General features: G+C 67.1%; 3 protein-coding genes across 6 annotated transcripts; 1 reads left to right on the top strand and 2 right to left on the bottom strand.

The window, feature by feature from the left end:
- Nucleotides 1-951: 951 nt before the first annotated feature.
- On the bottom strand, nucleotides 952-6,061 carry GLB1L (galactosidase beta 1 like). Of its 3 annotated transcripts, XM_080600611.1 has the most exons (17): nucleotides 5,907-6,061; nucleotides 4,836-5,008; nucleotides 4,528-4,678; nucleotides 4,344-4,404; nucleotides 4,128-4,222; nucleotides 3,842-4,022; nucleotides 3,702-3,760; nucleotides 3,490-3,611; nucleotides 3,342-3,382; nucleotides 2,961-3,079; nucleotides 2,763-2,837; nucleotides 2,597-2,686; nucleotides 2,385-2,498; nucleotides 2,017-2,148; nucleotides 1,644-1,723; nucleotides 1,508-1,585; nucleotides 1,293-1,431 (listed from the first exon to the last, which is right to left on the bottom strand). In XM_080600611.1, exons 1-16 carry the CDS (start codon nucleotides 5,958-5,960, stop codon nucleotides 1,528-1,530), a joined length of 1,605 nt encoding a protein of 534 aa, XP_080456737.1. In that variant the 5' UTR covers nucleotides 5,961-6,061; the 3' UTR covers nucleotides 1,293-1,431; nucleotides 1,508-1,527. The 3 variants fall into 3 exon arrangements, with proteins under 3 accessions (XP_080456735.1, XP_080456736.1, XP_080456737.1); XM_080600609.1 differs by having other exon boundaries at nucleotides 952-1,431; nucleotides 1,508-1,723; XM_080600610.1 differs by having other exon boundaries at nucleotides 952-1,431; nucleotides 1,508-1,723; nucleotides 4,836-4,981.
- Nucleotides 6,062-6,165: 104 nt separating this feature from the next.
- Nucleotides 6,166-8,181, top strand: STK16 (serine/threonine kinase 16). 2 transcript variants are annotated; one of them, XM_080600640.1, is made up of 7 exons: nucleotides 6,166-6,250; nucleotides 6,481-6,700; nucleotides 6,778-6,911; nucleotides 7,001-7,121; nucleotides 7,226-7,321; nucleotides 7,393-7,514; nucleotides 7,593-8,181. In XM_080600640.1, exons 1-7 carry the CDS (start codon nucleotides 6,237-6,239, stop codon nucleotides 7,729-7,731), a joined length of 846 nt encoding a protein of 281 aa, XP_080456766.1. In that variant the 5' UTR covers nucleotides 6,166-6,236; the 3' UTR covers nucleotides 7,732-8,181. The 2 variants fall into 2 exon arrangements, with proteins under 2 accessions (XP_080456766.1, XP_080456765.1); XM_080600639.1 differs by having other exon boundaries at nucleotides 6,166-6,322.
- Nucleotides 8,182-9,195: 1,014 nt separating this feature from the next.
- LOC308198361 (tubulin alpha-5 chain) lies at nucleotides 9,196-12,612 on the bottom strand. Its single transcript, XM_080600623.1, has 4 exons — nucleotides 12,472-12,612; nucleotides 11,037-11,259; nucleotides 10,448-10,596; nucleotides 9,196-10,247 (listed from the first exon to the last, which is right to left on the bottom strand). The coding sequence occupies exons 1-4, from the start codon at nucleotides 12,472-12,474 to the stop codon at nucleotides 9,276-9,278; spliced, it is 1,347 nt and encodes a 448-aa protein (XP_080456749.1). The 5' UTR covers nucleotides 12,475-12,612; the 3' UTR covers nucleotides 9,196-9,275.
- Between the last annotated feature and the right edge of the window lie 1,633 nt (nucleotides 12,613-14,245).

The following is a 14,245-nucleotide window of genomic DNA, read 5'->3' as shown; positions in this document are numbered from 1 at the left end:
CAGGATTTATTTTTCCACTGTTTACTAGTCGTTATTCATGAGTTGTTATCAAAGTATTTATGCTTAGAAACGGTAACGTGCTTTTACCTTTTCAATTTCTAGAAGCTGAAGCTGGTCTTCAGAAACCTTTCTGCCACCTCTCTGTAGTCCTTCGTTTCTGGTTTGAGTTCCACTACCTTGAGTTGCTGGTTTTGCTTATCATCCCACGTTTCAGGGAGCACTGTGGTTTCTTGATCTTCAGGAGAAACACAATCGATTACTCAAATCCCCTACTTAAAGAGAAATACGGTCTGCTACAACCCCCTCTGAAAACTTATACACCTAGCTTATCACTGGTGCCTGTTGGCTTTTGTCACCCAAGAGTATTTCTTTTAAAACCAACCAACCAAAGGAGTAGGGAGTTTCAGTTTCCAGGTTGTCATTGCACTGGCAGTTGATGTGCCTGAACGGGCACATGTCTTCTGAGTGGACCTCCACACCAGACTCTTTCCTACTTGCCTTATTTTGCAGGCTTTCAAACCACATACTTTTTCATCCTTACTCCCCATCCACTGGGTTTGCTGTTCACTAGCTGAATTTGGTCTACAAATAAATGCCTCTTCTGAGAGAAGAACCCAAATTCACTGTTTTTCCCTCTTGGTCACACAGAGGATATGGTAGTGGGTTGCTAGTGAAGACAACAGTAAACATGTATTTTCTCACTCAGGGAAGAGGAAAGTTGCAGGTAGAGAGTTGCTCCCAGTGACAGAGCTCAGTGTACGGGCTGATCCCCCTCCTGGTGACCGGGCAACCCAGTTTTGGGGCGAGGAATCGCCCTGGCACTTGCACCTGCACGGTGTTGAGGAAGCAGGGAGGAAGCATAGCAGCAGCAGCAGCAGCAGCAGCAGCGCTCACCACACACCTGACCTGGCAAGAAACCACTGCAGCCGGGGGATTACTGGGAGACACGGAGGCTCTCAAACAGTTTATTGCAAAGGGTTCCCGCAGGAGACATGGGAGAAGGAGCACAGTCCTCTTTGGCTGTGGCTTCTCTACTCCTTGCCTCCTCTTCGTCATCGTAGGAGTCCAGGCCCACCTCCTCGTAATCCTTCTCCAGGGCAGCCATGTCCTCACGTGCCTCAGAGAACTCGCCCTCCTCCGTGCCCTCGCCCACGTACCCTGGTGTGCACGAGACACATACCAGGCACACGACAGCGCCTGGCAGCCCCGTGTTTATTCTGCAGTCCAGGTGCTGGGGCTGAGGGTACTGTTGAGAAGGGGTTGGTCGAGGAAGAGCAGGAAGGGGGTGGGAGGTGCTCCCTCCAGCTCCAGCACCGTGATGTTGTTGGGGCAGCCAATACGCAGGACTGAGCCAGGCACAAAGAGGGTCTGCTGGGGCCCACGGCGGGGCCAGTACCGGCCCAGGTTGAAGCCGTTTATCCACAGCTGGCCCTGGAAGAGGGAGATGGGACTGAGCTGTGCCCCTCTCCACCCCCTCATCCGCTCTCCTCGCTCTGCACGACCTTACCTTGCTCCAACCTGGGAACTTCACAAAGGTGTCCCAGGCAATGCCAGGGGTCTCAAAGGTCCCGGTGTAGAAGGCTGGCCCCGATCTGCCCCTACCGCTTGATTGTGGCAGGGCAGCGTGGGGCCAGCCCTGCTGGACGGCAGCGTCTATGGCCAGGGGGTAGATGAGCCAGGTGCTGAGCGGGCTGGAGTCCAAGGAGAGGTTCCCCAACAAGCCCTGTGGTGGAGGAGGAGGGAAAATGAGGCAGTGGGGTTTGCCCTGGGAACGGAATAGGATCCCATGGGAGGGGCTGCACGATCCTGGCTGCCACAGCACCAGGAGAAGGCGATGCCAATCCCACTGCTTTATCCTGGTCCCGTGGGGTTTGCCCCCTGCCCAGGGTCACACCGGTGGGTGGGTGCGGAGGAAGGGGGAGACGGTGCAAGGTTAACCAGGGAGCAGGGCTCAGGGTGCCCGGATAGGGTCTGTGGTAGGGGGCAGGAGGGGGCTGTTTGGCTGTTTCCCCTCACCTTGAAGTCGCTGAAGTTGGCCCCGAAGCTGAGCCTGCCCATGTTCTCCACGAGCACGTCCAGCGCGTCCCCTGCCCTGCCGGTCACACGCAGCGTGGTCTGCCCGTCCCGCTCCAGCGTCCCCTGGTACTCCTGCAGACACAGGGTGGTCAGCGCTGCCTCCCCACACCCCGGTCCCACCGCCCCAAATGCTGCCAGCACAGCGTCCCGCTGCCTTCTCCCCCCAGAGCCAGCCCAGGGCTGCCTGCTGCCCCCAAGGGGACACAAACGGGCCAGCGGGGTGCCCCTCGGGGGCTCAGTGGGGCTCTCAGCACCCTGCCTGTCCCCGAGGTCCTGGCCCTGCACGTCCCCCCCGAGAGGCACCCCACCTTCTGCAGCATCACGTAGCCGCGGTCGCGGACGCCGTGGGGAGGAGCGCTCAGCGGGGCCGGGGCCGGGACGTCGCGGGGCAGCTGCGTGTGGTACAGCACGAAGCCATGGGCCTGCAGGGCAGCACAGAAAGGGAAAGGGGGCTGCCGTGAGCTCCTTTCCCCCACCCCAGCATCTCTCTCGATGTGCCCCAGTGCACCCAGCCCCTCACCTGCTTTATGGCCTCGAAGGTGAGGGGGAACTGGCTGCGGATGGGCCCGGAGGGGGACAGGACATGCAGGACGTCCAGGAGATCAGCATGCTGCAGAGAGGGAGGGGAGCTGGGCAGCTGGGCAGTGCCAGGCAGGGGCCACACAGCCCCCAGCGCCCGCACTCACCTTGCGCAGATCCACCCGGCCGTAGGCATACTTGGGGGTGGCGGGGGGCATCGGGCCCACGGGCAGGGGCTGGAACTGAACGGCAGGCTGTCAGGGGGCCCTCGGGGCTGAGGGGTCCCCTGGGACGAGCAGGGAGATGTCCCTGCCCTGCCAGGTCCTCCCGTGCCCACTGCTGCCCCCTCCTGCCCTGCTCAGCACCTTGCTGATGACCGTGCGGATGGCAAACAGCTTCTCCGTGGGGTCTCCGGCCTCCGAGAGCGGTGCATCGTAGTCGTAACTGGTGGTCACTGGTTTGTACTGGGCCTTTAAGTCAGCACCTGGCCAGGGAAGCGATGGGCACTGCAGGAAGGGGCTCTCCGGCACAGCCTGGACCCCAGCCCTGAGCTGGCCGCAACGCAATGGGGGCACGACCCAGAACTGGTGGTCTTAGGGTCAGAAGGAGTCCCCAGGGGGACAAGCTGGGGCTGGGGGCCAGCGAACCCCACGGGATGGAGCGTTAGCCTGGAGCAGGCCCCTGGGTGCCGAGGAAAGCCCCCCACCCCAGCACCACTGCGCGCCCCCCAGGCGGCCCCCACTCACCGCTCCAGTAGGCGAAGTTGGTGCCCCCGTGGAACATGTACCTGCGTGACACCCAGCGAGCGCCCTCAGCACCCACACACCAACCCAGACCCCCCCGCTGCCCCCCCCGGGGCCCAGGCTGCGCCCCCCGCCCCGGCTGGCTACTTGCATGTTGACATTGGCTCCCAGCCGCAGCATGTCGGCGAGCCCCCGGGCCACCTGCGCGGCGCTGGTGCTGGCGTGCGCGCCCCCCCAGTAGTCCAGCCAGCCCGTGTAGTACTCGGAGTTCACCTGGGGGGGCAAGGGGCCGGTGACATCCCCCAGTGACCCGCTCCCCAGGCAGCCTAGCCTCCCAGCTCGCCCTCTCCCTCGGTGCCTCACCAGGGGCCCCCTCGGCTCGATGCTGCGCTGCGCGCCGAACGCCTCCGTCACGTTGGAGTCTGCAGGGGGAAAAAGACGAGAGGTTGGAGCAGGAGGGGGACGGGACCCCTGTCCCCTCTCCTCCTCCACCTTGGCGGCACCTGGCCCAAAGTCGACGGTGGCGTAGAGACCCTGCAGGGTGCCGCAGCGCAGCTCCTCCGCCCGCGCGCCGTCGGTGGTGAAGAGCAGCGCCTCGCCGCCCAGCAGCGCTCGGAAGGAGCCCAGCAGGTGCCGCAGGTAGTCGTAGTCGCAGGCGTAGTAGCTCCCGTATTCGTTCTCCACCTGCGAGCCGGGCACGATGCAGCCGGGTCCTGACGGGCACCCAGCTCCCCCCATCCCTCCCCCCAAGGCACCTGGGGGCACCCCGGCAGCCCCGCAGCACCCCACCTGCACGCTGATGATGTTCCCCCCATGCTGGTAGAGCCGAGGCTTGATCTTGGGGAGCAGGACGTGGAGCCAGGAGTCGACGGCTGCCAGGAAGGCTGGGGGGACAGGGCGCAGCTCAGCCTGCTAGCAGCCCCCCCGTCCCGGCGGATGGAAATAATCCGGGGGGCGCTGGGAGAGGGGGCAGCACCACGGCTCCGGCCCCGTGCTGAGGCTCACCGGGGTCGGAGGAGCGCAGGACGATGTCTGATTTCCACAGCAGCCAGGCAGGCAGGCCGCCCTAGGGGAACACCCGCAGCAGCACGACAGACAGACAAACAGCTCAGAGAGCCCCAGAGGCGGGCCAGCCCCGCCGTGCCCCCCCAGCCACCCATCACCCCCAGCGCGGGGCCACGGGCCTCACCATCTCCCACTCGGCACAGATGTAGGGCCCCGGCCGCAGGATCACCAGGAGCCCCAGCTCCGCTGTCAGGTCCAGGAAGGCTTCCACGTCCCGGTCCCCGGAGAAGTCGTACACCCCCGGCAGCGGCTCGTGGTAGTTCCAGGGCACGTAGCTGGGGCGAGACGGGGATGGCGACTGGGCACGCATGGGGGGAGCCCAGGCACGTGTTGTGCCCGGCAGGGGGGTCCCAGAGCTCAGCGTACGGGCTGATCCCCCTCCTGGTGACCGAGTAACCCAGTTGTGGGGTGAGGAGTCGCCCTGGCACTTACACCTGCACGGCGTTGAGCCCGCTCATGTACATCTTGAGCAGCCGGTCGCGCCAGGCGGGGCGCGGGACGCGGGCGTAGTGGATGCTGCCCGAGACGTAGCGAAAAGGGGCGCCGTCCTTGCGGAAGCAGTCCTGCTCGTAGTCCAGCTGGAAGGAGCGCGGCGGGGCGGTGGGCTGCGGGGAGAGGCAGGGCTGCGGATCCCCAAAACCCCCTGCACGGACCCCGAGGACCCTTCCTCGACACGGGGCAAGTGACGGGGCCAAGTGGGAGGAGATGGTTAGGGGTTGGGGGTCTAGGGGGTTGGGGTGCAGGGGTTGGGGTGCGGGGGGATTGGGGTGCGGGGATTGGGGGTGCAGGGGGACTGGGTTGCGGGGGGATTGGGGGTCTATAGGGTTGGGGTGCAGGGGATTGCGGTGCAGGGGGTTGGGGGTGCAGGGGTTTGCGGTGCAGGGGGTTGGGGGTGCAGGGGGTTGGGGTTTAGGGGACTGGGGTCCGCTGCAGGGGCTGAGCGGGGTGGCTACAGCGGGAGGAGACGGTTAGGGGTTGGGGTGCAGGGGGTTGGCGTGCAGGGGATGAGGATGCAGGGGGTTGGGGGTCTAGGGGATTAGGGTGCATGGGTTGGGGGCGCAGGGGGTTTGGGGTGCAGGGGGGTTGGGGTGCAGGGGGTTTGGGGGTCTAGGGGATTAGGGTGCATGGGTTGGGGGTGCAGGGGGTTGGGGGTCTAGGGGATTAGGGTGCAGGGGTTGGGGGTGCAGGGGGTTTGGGGTGCAGGGGGTTGGGGGTCTAGGGGATTAGGGTGCAGGGGTTGGGGGTGCAGGGGGGTTGGGGGTCTAGGGGATTAGGGTGCAGGGGTTGGGGGTGCAGGGGGGTTGGGGGTCTAGGGGATTAGGGTGCAGGGGATGAGGATGCAGGGGGTTGGGGGTCTAGGGGATTAGGGTGCATGGGTTTGGGGTGCAGGGGGTTGGGGGTCTGGGGGATTAGGGTGCAGGGGGTTGGGGGTCTGGGGGATTAGGGTGCAGGGGTTGGGGGTGCAGGGGGTTTGGGCCTGGGGGTTTGGGGTCCTCCACCGACCTGGGCGTGCAGCAGCCCCGCAGCCAGCAGCAGGGCGAGGCCCGGCAGCCCCATGCCTGCGGGCGGGCCCGGCGCGGCGCGGAGCCGCTCACCGCGCTCCCTCCCGCCTCTCTGCGGGGTCGCACAATGGCGGCCCCCCCCCCGCTTGGCCCCGCCCCCTCCCGCCAAGCCCCGCCCCCTTCCCACAAACCACGCCCCCTCCGCGGTACCGCCCGTTCCGACGCGCCGCGCCCATCCCGTTAGGCCCCGCCCCTCGCGCCAAGCCCCGCCCCCCCTCCCGGCGGGTGACGCGCGGCGCGCGGGGGCGCGCGGCGATGACGCGCGCGGACGATGGGGCAGGCGCTGTGCGTGTGCTCGCGCGCCACCGTCAGCCTCGGGGGCGCGCGCTACCTGCTGCTGCACCGCCTGGCGGAGGGGTGGGCACCGGGGGGGGGGGGGGGGTTGTGCGGGGGGGGGGGCGCTGAGCCCGCAGGGGGCCGGGGGGGTTCGGGGGGGGGGTACCCCAAAACGGGCACCCCCCCCGCTCCCCTTCCCGGGGGACTGCCCGCCCCAAACGGCGCTCGGCTCCCCGCAGGGGCTTCAGCTGCGTGGACCTGGTGGAGGGGCTGCGTGACGGGCGGCTGTACGCCCTGAAGCGCATCGTGTGCCACGACGGGGAGGACCGGCAGGCCGCCCTGCGCGAGGCGGAGATGCACGGCCTCGTGCGGCACCCCAACGTCCTGCGGCTGGAGGCCCACTGCCTGGTGGAGAAGGGCGCCAAGCACGAGGCCTGGCTGCTGCTGCCCTACGTCAAGGTGAGGGGGGCGCGGAGCCCCCGGCCCCGCGCCGCGTGGGGCGGCGGTGGAGGCGAGCGGCCGCTTGCTTTCGGCAGGGGGGGACCCTCTGGGGCGAGGTGGAGGCGCTGCGAGAGAAGGGGGCCTTCATGCCGGAGCAGCGCGTCCTCCTCATCCTCCACGGCATCTGCTGCGGGCTGCAGGCCATCCACAGCAAGGGCTACGCGCACAGGTAGGGGCTGCCAGCCCTGCCCGTGGCGGGTACGTGGACATCTGGGGGGCCGGAGGGTGCCCGCTGACATTTTTGCCCCCCCCCCGCAGGGACCTCAAACCCACCAACGTGCTGCTGGATGAGGACGACCGGCCCGTGCTGATGGACCTGGGCTCCATGAACCGGGCCCGCATCGAAGTCACCAGCTCTCGGGAGGCCGTGGCCGTGCAGGTGAGTGCCCCATGGGGGGGGAGCACCCCGGGCCTCGTCCCGCTGCCCACCCCTGCCCCGAGCCCTTCGTCGCTTCACTCACCCTCCCCTCTGCCTCTCTGCAGGACTGGGCTGCCCAGCGCTGCACCATCTCCTACCGAGCCCCGGAGCTCTTCACAGTGCCCAGCCAGTGCATCATAGACGAGCGCACGGATATTTGGGTAAGGATCTGGCCCCCTCCTCCTCCCCATGCCACGTGGTGGGGGGCTGCCCTGACCCCACCGTGCTCCAGTCCCTAGGCTGCGTGCTGTACTGCATGATGTTCGGGGAGGGCCCCTACGACATGGTCTTCCAGAAGGGTGACAGCGTTGCTCTGGCGGTGCAGAACCCCATCGCCGTGCCCCCATCTTCCAGGTGAGGCACCAGGGTGGGGGGCTAGGCCCAGCTCCCCATGGCAGGGCCGTGCTGACCCATCTCCCTCTCTCCCCGCAGGTACTCGGCCGCCCTGCGCTGCCTGCTCTCCTCCATGATGACGGTGAACCCCCAGGAGCGGCCCAGCATCGACGAGGTCCTGCAGCAGCTGGAGGGGCTGCAGCCCGCGCCGGCCGGCCAGGTCACCACGTGCATCTGAGCCCGTCCCACCCCGCGGCGGCACAGGCCGAGCTGGGAGAAGAGCAGCTGCCCTCGGCCCTGCTTCCCTGCAGGGCTTATTTCAGAGGGGATTTCTGCACCCGGGGGAGAGCTGCTCCGTGCCGGAGGTGTGTTGGACTTGGAGCGTGGCCTTTGGGGCTGTGTGCTGGGGGTTTCTGCCCCAAGCGCTGTTGCTGGGGGCTCGCACAGCCCAGGGCTGAGCCCCAGGACTGGTACACACGACCTGCTGCTAAACACAGGCGCTTAGAGAGGAGCAGGGTGTCCAGCACGGCACCCCAAGGGGGCACTCCTGCCCAGGGCAGAGCCGTGGTCAGGGCCCAGCCTGGTGCTGGAGCGAGGCAGGGGGCAGGCGAGACCCGGTGCCTGCTCCACCGCCGCCCTCAGCGCCTACGTTGCCTTGTGTTTTGAGTAAAAGATGTTCTTTATTGCAGAGGTGTGGATGGTGTCCCTGTTCCTGCCGGGGCATGGGGTGAGCAGGCAGCCAGAGCCTGCAGCCTAGCGCTGCCGGAGGGGAAGGGCACGGGAGGACAGCCCTGGTGGGTCGGCACAGCCACAGCATTAGCATTAAGCAGGGAAAATTAATCTCCGGCCCCAGCGTGCCTGATGGATGAGAGTTAACACAAATCTCCCATCTACAGCTGGGGCTGGGCACTGCTGTGCAGGCCCTCCGAGGCAGCACCAGCAGGAGAAGGGGGCTCAGCACAGTGTAAGCACAGGGCAGGGAATGGGCAGAAGGAGCAGCAGCCCAGCTTTATGGGACAAGGACAGCTCTGGGACAGCAGGGCCTGCTCTGCAAACACCCCAGCGCGACGAGCACCCGCAGCCTAGCAGCTGGGAGGGCTCACTGGGACACACAGCAGGTGCAATGCCCGCAGGCGGGGGGGGGAAATAAACAATGCATCCAAGTGGTTTCCACAGGGAGCGTTCTCCTCCTTTAATCCTCCACCACAACACGGCAGTACAGCAGCCACAGGGATTCACAGGCTGGGTGCCCTCGCAGGGTGCACCCGATGCACCGCAGAGCTTGGGCACGCCCCTCGCCCCGTGCTGTGGCTGCAGGGCAGGGGCACGGGGCTGCTCCCTCCGCTCCCAACACTCTCCTTCCAGCCCAGCCCACCTACCCCACTGGCTGCACGTGGGGAGATGTCTCAGCAGCCACAGATGTTTTGTTGCTCTGGCTGAATCTGCTCCTCTGGGCTCCAGGTACGAAGCAGGGCCATCCACAGGAGGAAGCGGTACCCACCCTGCCTGGACCAGGGAGCAGTGCGGGACGTGCACTGTGGCCCCGGGGACACTTACCTGCGTGGGGAGCGAGCTGAAACAGGAGAAAGAGCAGAGCACAGGGAGAAAGCATAGCAGCAGCAGCAGCAGCAGCAGCAGCGCTCACCACACACCTGACCTGGCAAGAAACCAACGCAGCCGGGGGGTTACTGGGAGACATGGAGGCTCTCAAACGGTTTATTGCAAAGGGTTCCCGCAGGAGACATGGGAGAAGGAGCAAGGTCCTCTTGGGCCACGGCGTCTCTACTCCTCGCCCTCCTCTTCGTCCTCGTAGGAGTCCAGGCCCACCTCCTCGTAATCCTTCTCCAGGGCAGCCATGTCCTCGCGCGCCTCGGAGAACTCGCCCTCCTCCATGCCCTCGCCCACGTACCAGTGCACGAAGGCGCGCTTGGCGTACATCAGGTCGAACTTGTGGTCGAGGCGAGCCCAGGCCTCGGCGATGGCCGTGGTGTTGCTCAGCATGCAGACAGCGCGCTGCACCTTGGCCAGGTCCCCCCCCGGCACCACGGTGGGCGGCTGGTAGTTGATGCCCACCTTGAAGCCCGTGGGGCACCAGTCCACGAACTGGATGCTGCGCTTGGTCTTGATGGTGGCGATGGCGGCGTTGACGTCCTTGGGCACCACGTCCCCGCGGTACAGCAGGCAGCACGCCATGTACTTGCCGTGCCGAGGGTCGCACTTCACCATCTGGTTGGCCGGCTCGAAGCACGAGTTGGTGATCTCGGCCACCGACAGCTGCTCGTGGTAGGCCTTCTCTGCAGAGATGACGGGGGCGTAGGTGGCCAGGGGGAAGTGGATGCGAGGGTAGGGCACCAGGTTGGTCTGGAACTCGGTCAGGTCGACGTTCAGGGCCCCGTCAAACCTCAACGAGGCGGTGATGGATGAAACGATCTGACTGATGAGGCGGTTGAGGTTGGTGTAGGTCGGGCGCTCGATGTCCAGGTTCCTGCGGCAGATGTCGTAGATGGCCTCGTTGTCCACCATGAAGGCACAGTCCGAGTGCTCCAGGGTGGTGTGGGTGGTAAGGATGGAGTTGTAGGGCTCCACCACGGCGGTGGAGACCTGTGGGGCAGGGTAGATGGAGAACTCGAGCTTGGACTTCTTGCCGTAGTCAACAGAGAGTCGCTCCATCAGCAGGGAGGTGAATCCGGAGCCGGTGCCGCCTCCAAAGCTATGAAAAACGAGGAAGCCCTGGAGGCCCGTGCACTGGTCAGCCTGCAGGGAGAGAGAGAAGCATGAGATTGCTCTGCTGCTGATCTCCCCATCAACACCTGCCTGTCCAGACGTCCTTCAGGACCTGCTCCACCCCTGCCATGAGCAGCTGCAGACCCCTCCCAGGGCACAGGGGGGCTCTGACCCCCAGCAGGACGACACAGCCCAGCCCAGGGGACACGTCCCCAGCAGCAGTTACCCACCAGCTTCCGGATCCTGTCCAGCACTTGGTCGATGATCTCCTTGCCGATGGTGTAGTGCCCACGGGCATAGTTGTTGGCAGCGTCCTCCTTGCCGGTGATGAGCTGCTCGGGGTGGAAGAGCTGCCGGTAGATCCCAGCCCGCACCTCATCTAGGAGAGATCGGGGAGAGCTGAGCCTGGCGCAGGCTGCTGGTAACAGCCAGGCTGGTGCGAGCCCCGTCCCTCGTCCTCCTCCCAGCTCCACCTGCCCGGGGCACAGCCCAGGACCCGCATATCACTGGGGCCACCGCGGGCAGCAGGTTTCTGCTCCAGACGGAGGTGGCTGCCACCTCCCTGCGCAGGAGCTCGGCTTCTCCCACCCGTGGGAGCTGCTGTGCCGGTTGGGCTGGTTTCTCTCCGCACACACGTGCAGAGCGGAGGCTACCAGCACCGCTGCCTCCAGGACATTTCAGTAACAAAGCCGGTGCGGAGCTTTGTGGCTTCTCCTGGGGTTACGGGTTGCAGGACACCCTGCAGGGAACGCACAGCAGCCGCTCACTGCCCACCCGGGGCTGCCCCCGTGTCACACACGGCCCTGCCCCGGCGCTCACCGATCACGGTGGGCTCCAGGTCCACGAAGATGGCCCGCGGGACGTGCTTCCCGGCGCCGGTCTCGCAGAAGAAGGTGGTGAAAGAGTCGTCCCCCCCGCCGATGGTCTTGTCGCTGGGCATCTGCCCGTCGGGCTGGATGCCGTGCTCCAGGCAGTACAGCTCCCAGCACGTGTTGCCCATCTGGACGCCGGCCTGGCCGACGTGGACGGAGATGCACTCGCGCTGGGGAGGGGGAGGCAGGGTCAGAGCCTGGCACGGCGCCCTCCGGCCCACCCCACGGGGGGCCCTGCCTGGTGCCGGTGCCCCACGGCCGCCCGCCGGGGAGCACGCTTCCTCTTGCACAAGCTACGTGCCGCCGAGCGGCCCCGCTCTGCCCTCGCTGCCCTCGGGTTGGGACCTGGCGTCCCTCCCGGCGGCCCGGCCATCGCTGCGTGCCGCCAGCCGTGCACACGCTGCCTCGGGCCTCCCGGGCTGCCCCGGCAGCCTCAGCCCCTTCCCCACGTCGTGGCAGCCCGACGAGCTGACGTGGGCACATTCCTGTCCCGGAGACGCAGCCAGCACCACGGGGGAGCCCCAAAATATTCCTGCTCCGGAGCTGGGCAGGGGGCTTTGGGACAGGGGGGCAGCACGGGGACTCCCCCGGGGGTCACTCAGCCCTGTCCCCAGGCTGCAAAGCCCTGGGGTGGGCAGTGGGCAGGGGACATGCCGGTGGCTCCCTGGCACCCCTGCCCCGGCTCTGGCACCGTGCTGGGGACGGGGACGGTGCGGCACCGCCGCGGGCACCCCGGGGAGGGCGAAGGGCTCCAGGCCCGGGGCCGGGGGGGCCGGGGCCGAAGGGCAGCGGGGCCGGCCCGGGGCAGGGCGCTGCGGCTGCTGGCACGGCCCCGGCCCCCGCCGGGACTCTAAATATAGCCCCGGGCCCCCGGGACAGGGCGCAGGCGGTCGCCCGCTTTGGCCAGCGGCCCCTGCCCGCACCGCCGCCGCCAGAGCCCCCGCGGGACGGGACGGGACGGGACGGGACGGGGCGAGCCCCCCGCTCCCAGCCCCGACGCGGACCCCCCGGTGCAGCGGGGGGGGAACCGAGCCGAGCCCCCCGCCCCGGTGCCCGGCTGCCGCCTCCCCCCGGCACCTGTCCCCGTCCGTCCACGGCCACCGCGCACCGGGCGCCACCGGAGGGGTCGCGGCCACCCCCCCCCAAACCGGCGCCCCCCCCCCCCGCGGGGGCAGCGGGGACGGGTCCGGGGGGACACCGGGAGGACACCGGGGGGACACCGGGGCGGGGGGGGCGGCTGCCCCCAGGCAGGGCCCGGTGGGGCTGCCCAAGGTCACGGTAGGGAAGGAGGGGGCGCGTCGCGGTGGCTCCGCCGTGCCCCCCGCCGCTACCGGGGCGCCCCCCCCGCCGTGCCCGGTGCCCGGTGCCCGGAGCGCACTCACCATGCTGCGGGGGGGGCCCGGGCTGTCCCGGCGGCTCGGTGCGGCGGGGCTCGGTGTGGAGCTGCGGCTGCTGCAATCCCCGCCGCAGCGAACTTCTTATAGCAGGGAGGGGTCTGGTGCCGCCACGCCCCCCTCATTTGGGTACATTTGCATGCGGGGCGGGGGGAGGCTCCCCCGGGGCGGCGGGAGCCTGCCTGGGTCCCTGCGCACCGGGGGGGGACGGGGGACCCCAGGGTGCCGGGGCTGCGGGCACCAGGAGGCAGGGCTCAGCCACGGGGCAGGGTACAGCAGCCCCATACCTGCTCTGCCACCAGCCCCCCCTCACCCCAAGCTCTGCTGGGAGCTAACCCCCCCCCCCCCCTACCCCAAGGACTCCAGGGCTGCAGCACCTGGGTCCCTAGAGCAGGAGAAAAGAAGAGAAACAAGTGAGAGATGAGGACCAGGTCTGGAGACCAGGGTGCCCCAAAACGTCCCTCGGCCATCTCAGCACTTGGGGATCCTCTGGCCAGGGGCTGCCCTTCCCCGAGGGGGGGGACAGGCAGGCAGCGCCAGGCACCCGCTGAGACTGCGGAAGGGCACAGCCAGTCTGGGCTGCGGGGCTGGAAGGAGGGGTGGCTGCACCCATTTGTTGATACCCAAGTGACTCCTCGTGCCTGCACACACAGAAACCCCTCTGGGGGAGTGCAGCCCCCCCGGGGCCAGGGCTGGTGCTGCTGCTGGGGATGTGTGAGCCACTGCCAGCCTCACTGGCTGGGGAAAAGCAGACCCCAGCACTCCAGCCTTGTGCACTGAGCACGGCAGGGAGAGGGCTCTGTCCTTGCCGCCAGGACACGGTCTCACACAGCACTCCCTGCCCTTGGGGACGGGGGCTCTGCTACCTGGGAACATGCCAGGAGAAACTGCTGGGTACCCCCTGCAGTGGGGTCTAAGGCAGAGGTGCAGGCTAGCCTTCAGAAAATAATAATAAAAAAATAAAAAAACAGGAGCTGCGGTTGTGTCCTGTGTGCTCCTGGCAGCAGCCAGGTCTCTCCGAAGGCACGGGGAGGAGTTACCGATGCAGCGGGATTACTCCTGGAGGAGCAGGGTCCTTCCTCGCCCCGCACTCAGACCTTGGCAAGGAGCTGTGGGGAGCAGTGCCCAGCACGAGGGGCAGCAGCTCCTGCCCTGGCGCAGCGGCCGGCACCGCTCAGTCTGAGCCCGGCGCTCCGGACACGGGGAACGGCGCCAGGAGCCACGGAGCTGCCCTGCGCACTGGGACATGCGCCTGGCCCCGCTCCAGGAATCGGTGCGGCCCGCTGCTGGCTCACACTTTCCCCTCCAGCGGACACGGGTGCATGCTGGGAGCAGGAGAGCAGCGGAGGACAGCCCCCGGGGGTCAGCGTAGCTGGAGCATAAGCGTTAGGCAGGGAAAATTAATCTCCGGCCCCAGCGTGCTGGATAACGGGTAACACAAATCTCCCGTTTGCAGCAGGAGGAAGGAGACGAGGTCTGGATGTTCGGGCACCAGGCAGCACAGGGAGAGGTCTCAGCGTGGTGCCAGTGGCAGAGTCAGGCTGCGAGCAGCACAGGCACTGCCAGAGCCCGTGGGTGTGAGGGAAGGGCTGGCAGCAGCACTGCCCTGTCCTGACAAAGAGGGAAGAAGGGAGCTGCTCCACCAGGATGTGCCTATGGCATCCCCAGAAGCTACCATAGGAGAGGCATAAAATGGAACCAAAAGTCATGGGGGCTCCTTTGAAACCCTCTGGCATCAGCTCCAGCACAAGAACAAGCGATG

The sequence above is a fragment of the Anser brachyrhynchus genome (genome assembly GCF_964034855.1).
Source record: "Anser brachyrhynchus genome assembly, chromosome: 7".
In the NCBI taxonomy this organism is placed as follows: Eukaryota; Metazoa; Chordata; class Aves; order Anseriformes; family Anatidae; genus Anser; species Anser brachyrhynchus.
This window is presented reverse-complemented; position numbering and strand designations above follow the sequence as displayed.

Excerpts from the sequence above, each read along its gene's own strand:
- GLB1L (XM_080600609.1), bottom strand. The coding sequence starts at position 5,960 with ATGGGGCTGCCGGGCCTCGCCCTGCTGCTGGCTGCGGGGCTGCTGCAC. Across the intron at positions 4,023-4,127 it reads GGAACATCATCAGCGTGCAG|GTGGAGAACGAATACGGGAG; the intron begins GTGGGGTGCTGC and ends CCCGGCTCGCAG. Across the intron at positions 1,724-2,016 it reads CCAACTTCAGCGACTTCAAG|GGCTTGTTGGGGAACCTCTC; the intron begins GTGAGGGGAAAC and ends CCTCCACCACAG.
- STK16 (XM_080600639.1), top strand. The coding sequence starts at position 6,237 with ATGGGGCAGGCGCTGTGCGTGTGCTCGCGCGCCACCGTCAGCCTCGGG. Across the intron at positions 7,322-7,392 it reads ACGAGCGCACGGATATTTGG|TCCCTAGGCTGCGTGCTGTA; the intron begins GTAAGGATCTGG and ends ACCGTGCTCCAG. Across the intron at positions 7,515-7,592 it reads GCCGTGCCCCCATCTTCCAG|GTACTCGGCCGCCCTGCGCT; the intron begins GTGAGGCACCAG and ends CTCTCCCCGCAG.
- LOC308198361 (XM_080600623.1), bottom strand. Across the intron at positions 10,597-11,036 it reads CCTGGAGCCCACCGTGATCG|ATGAGGTGCGGGCTGGGATC; the intron begins GTGAGCGCCGGG and ends GATCTCTCCTAG. Across the intron at positions 10,248-10,447 it reads TGGACAGGATCCGGAAGCTG|GCTGACCAGTGCACGGGCCT; the intron begins GTGGGTAACTGC and ends CTCTCCCTGCAG.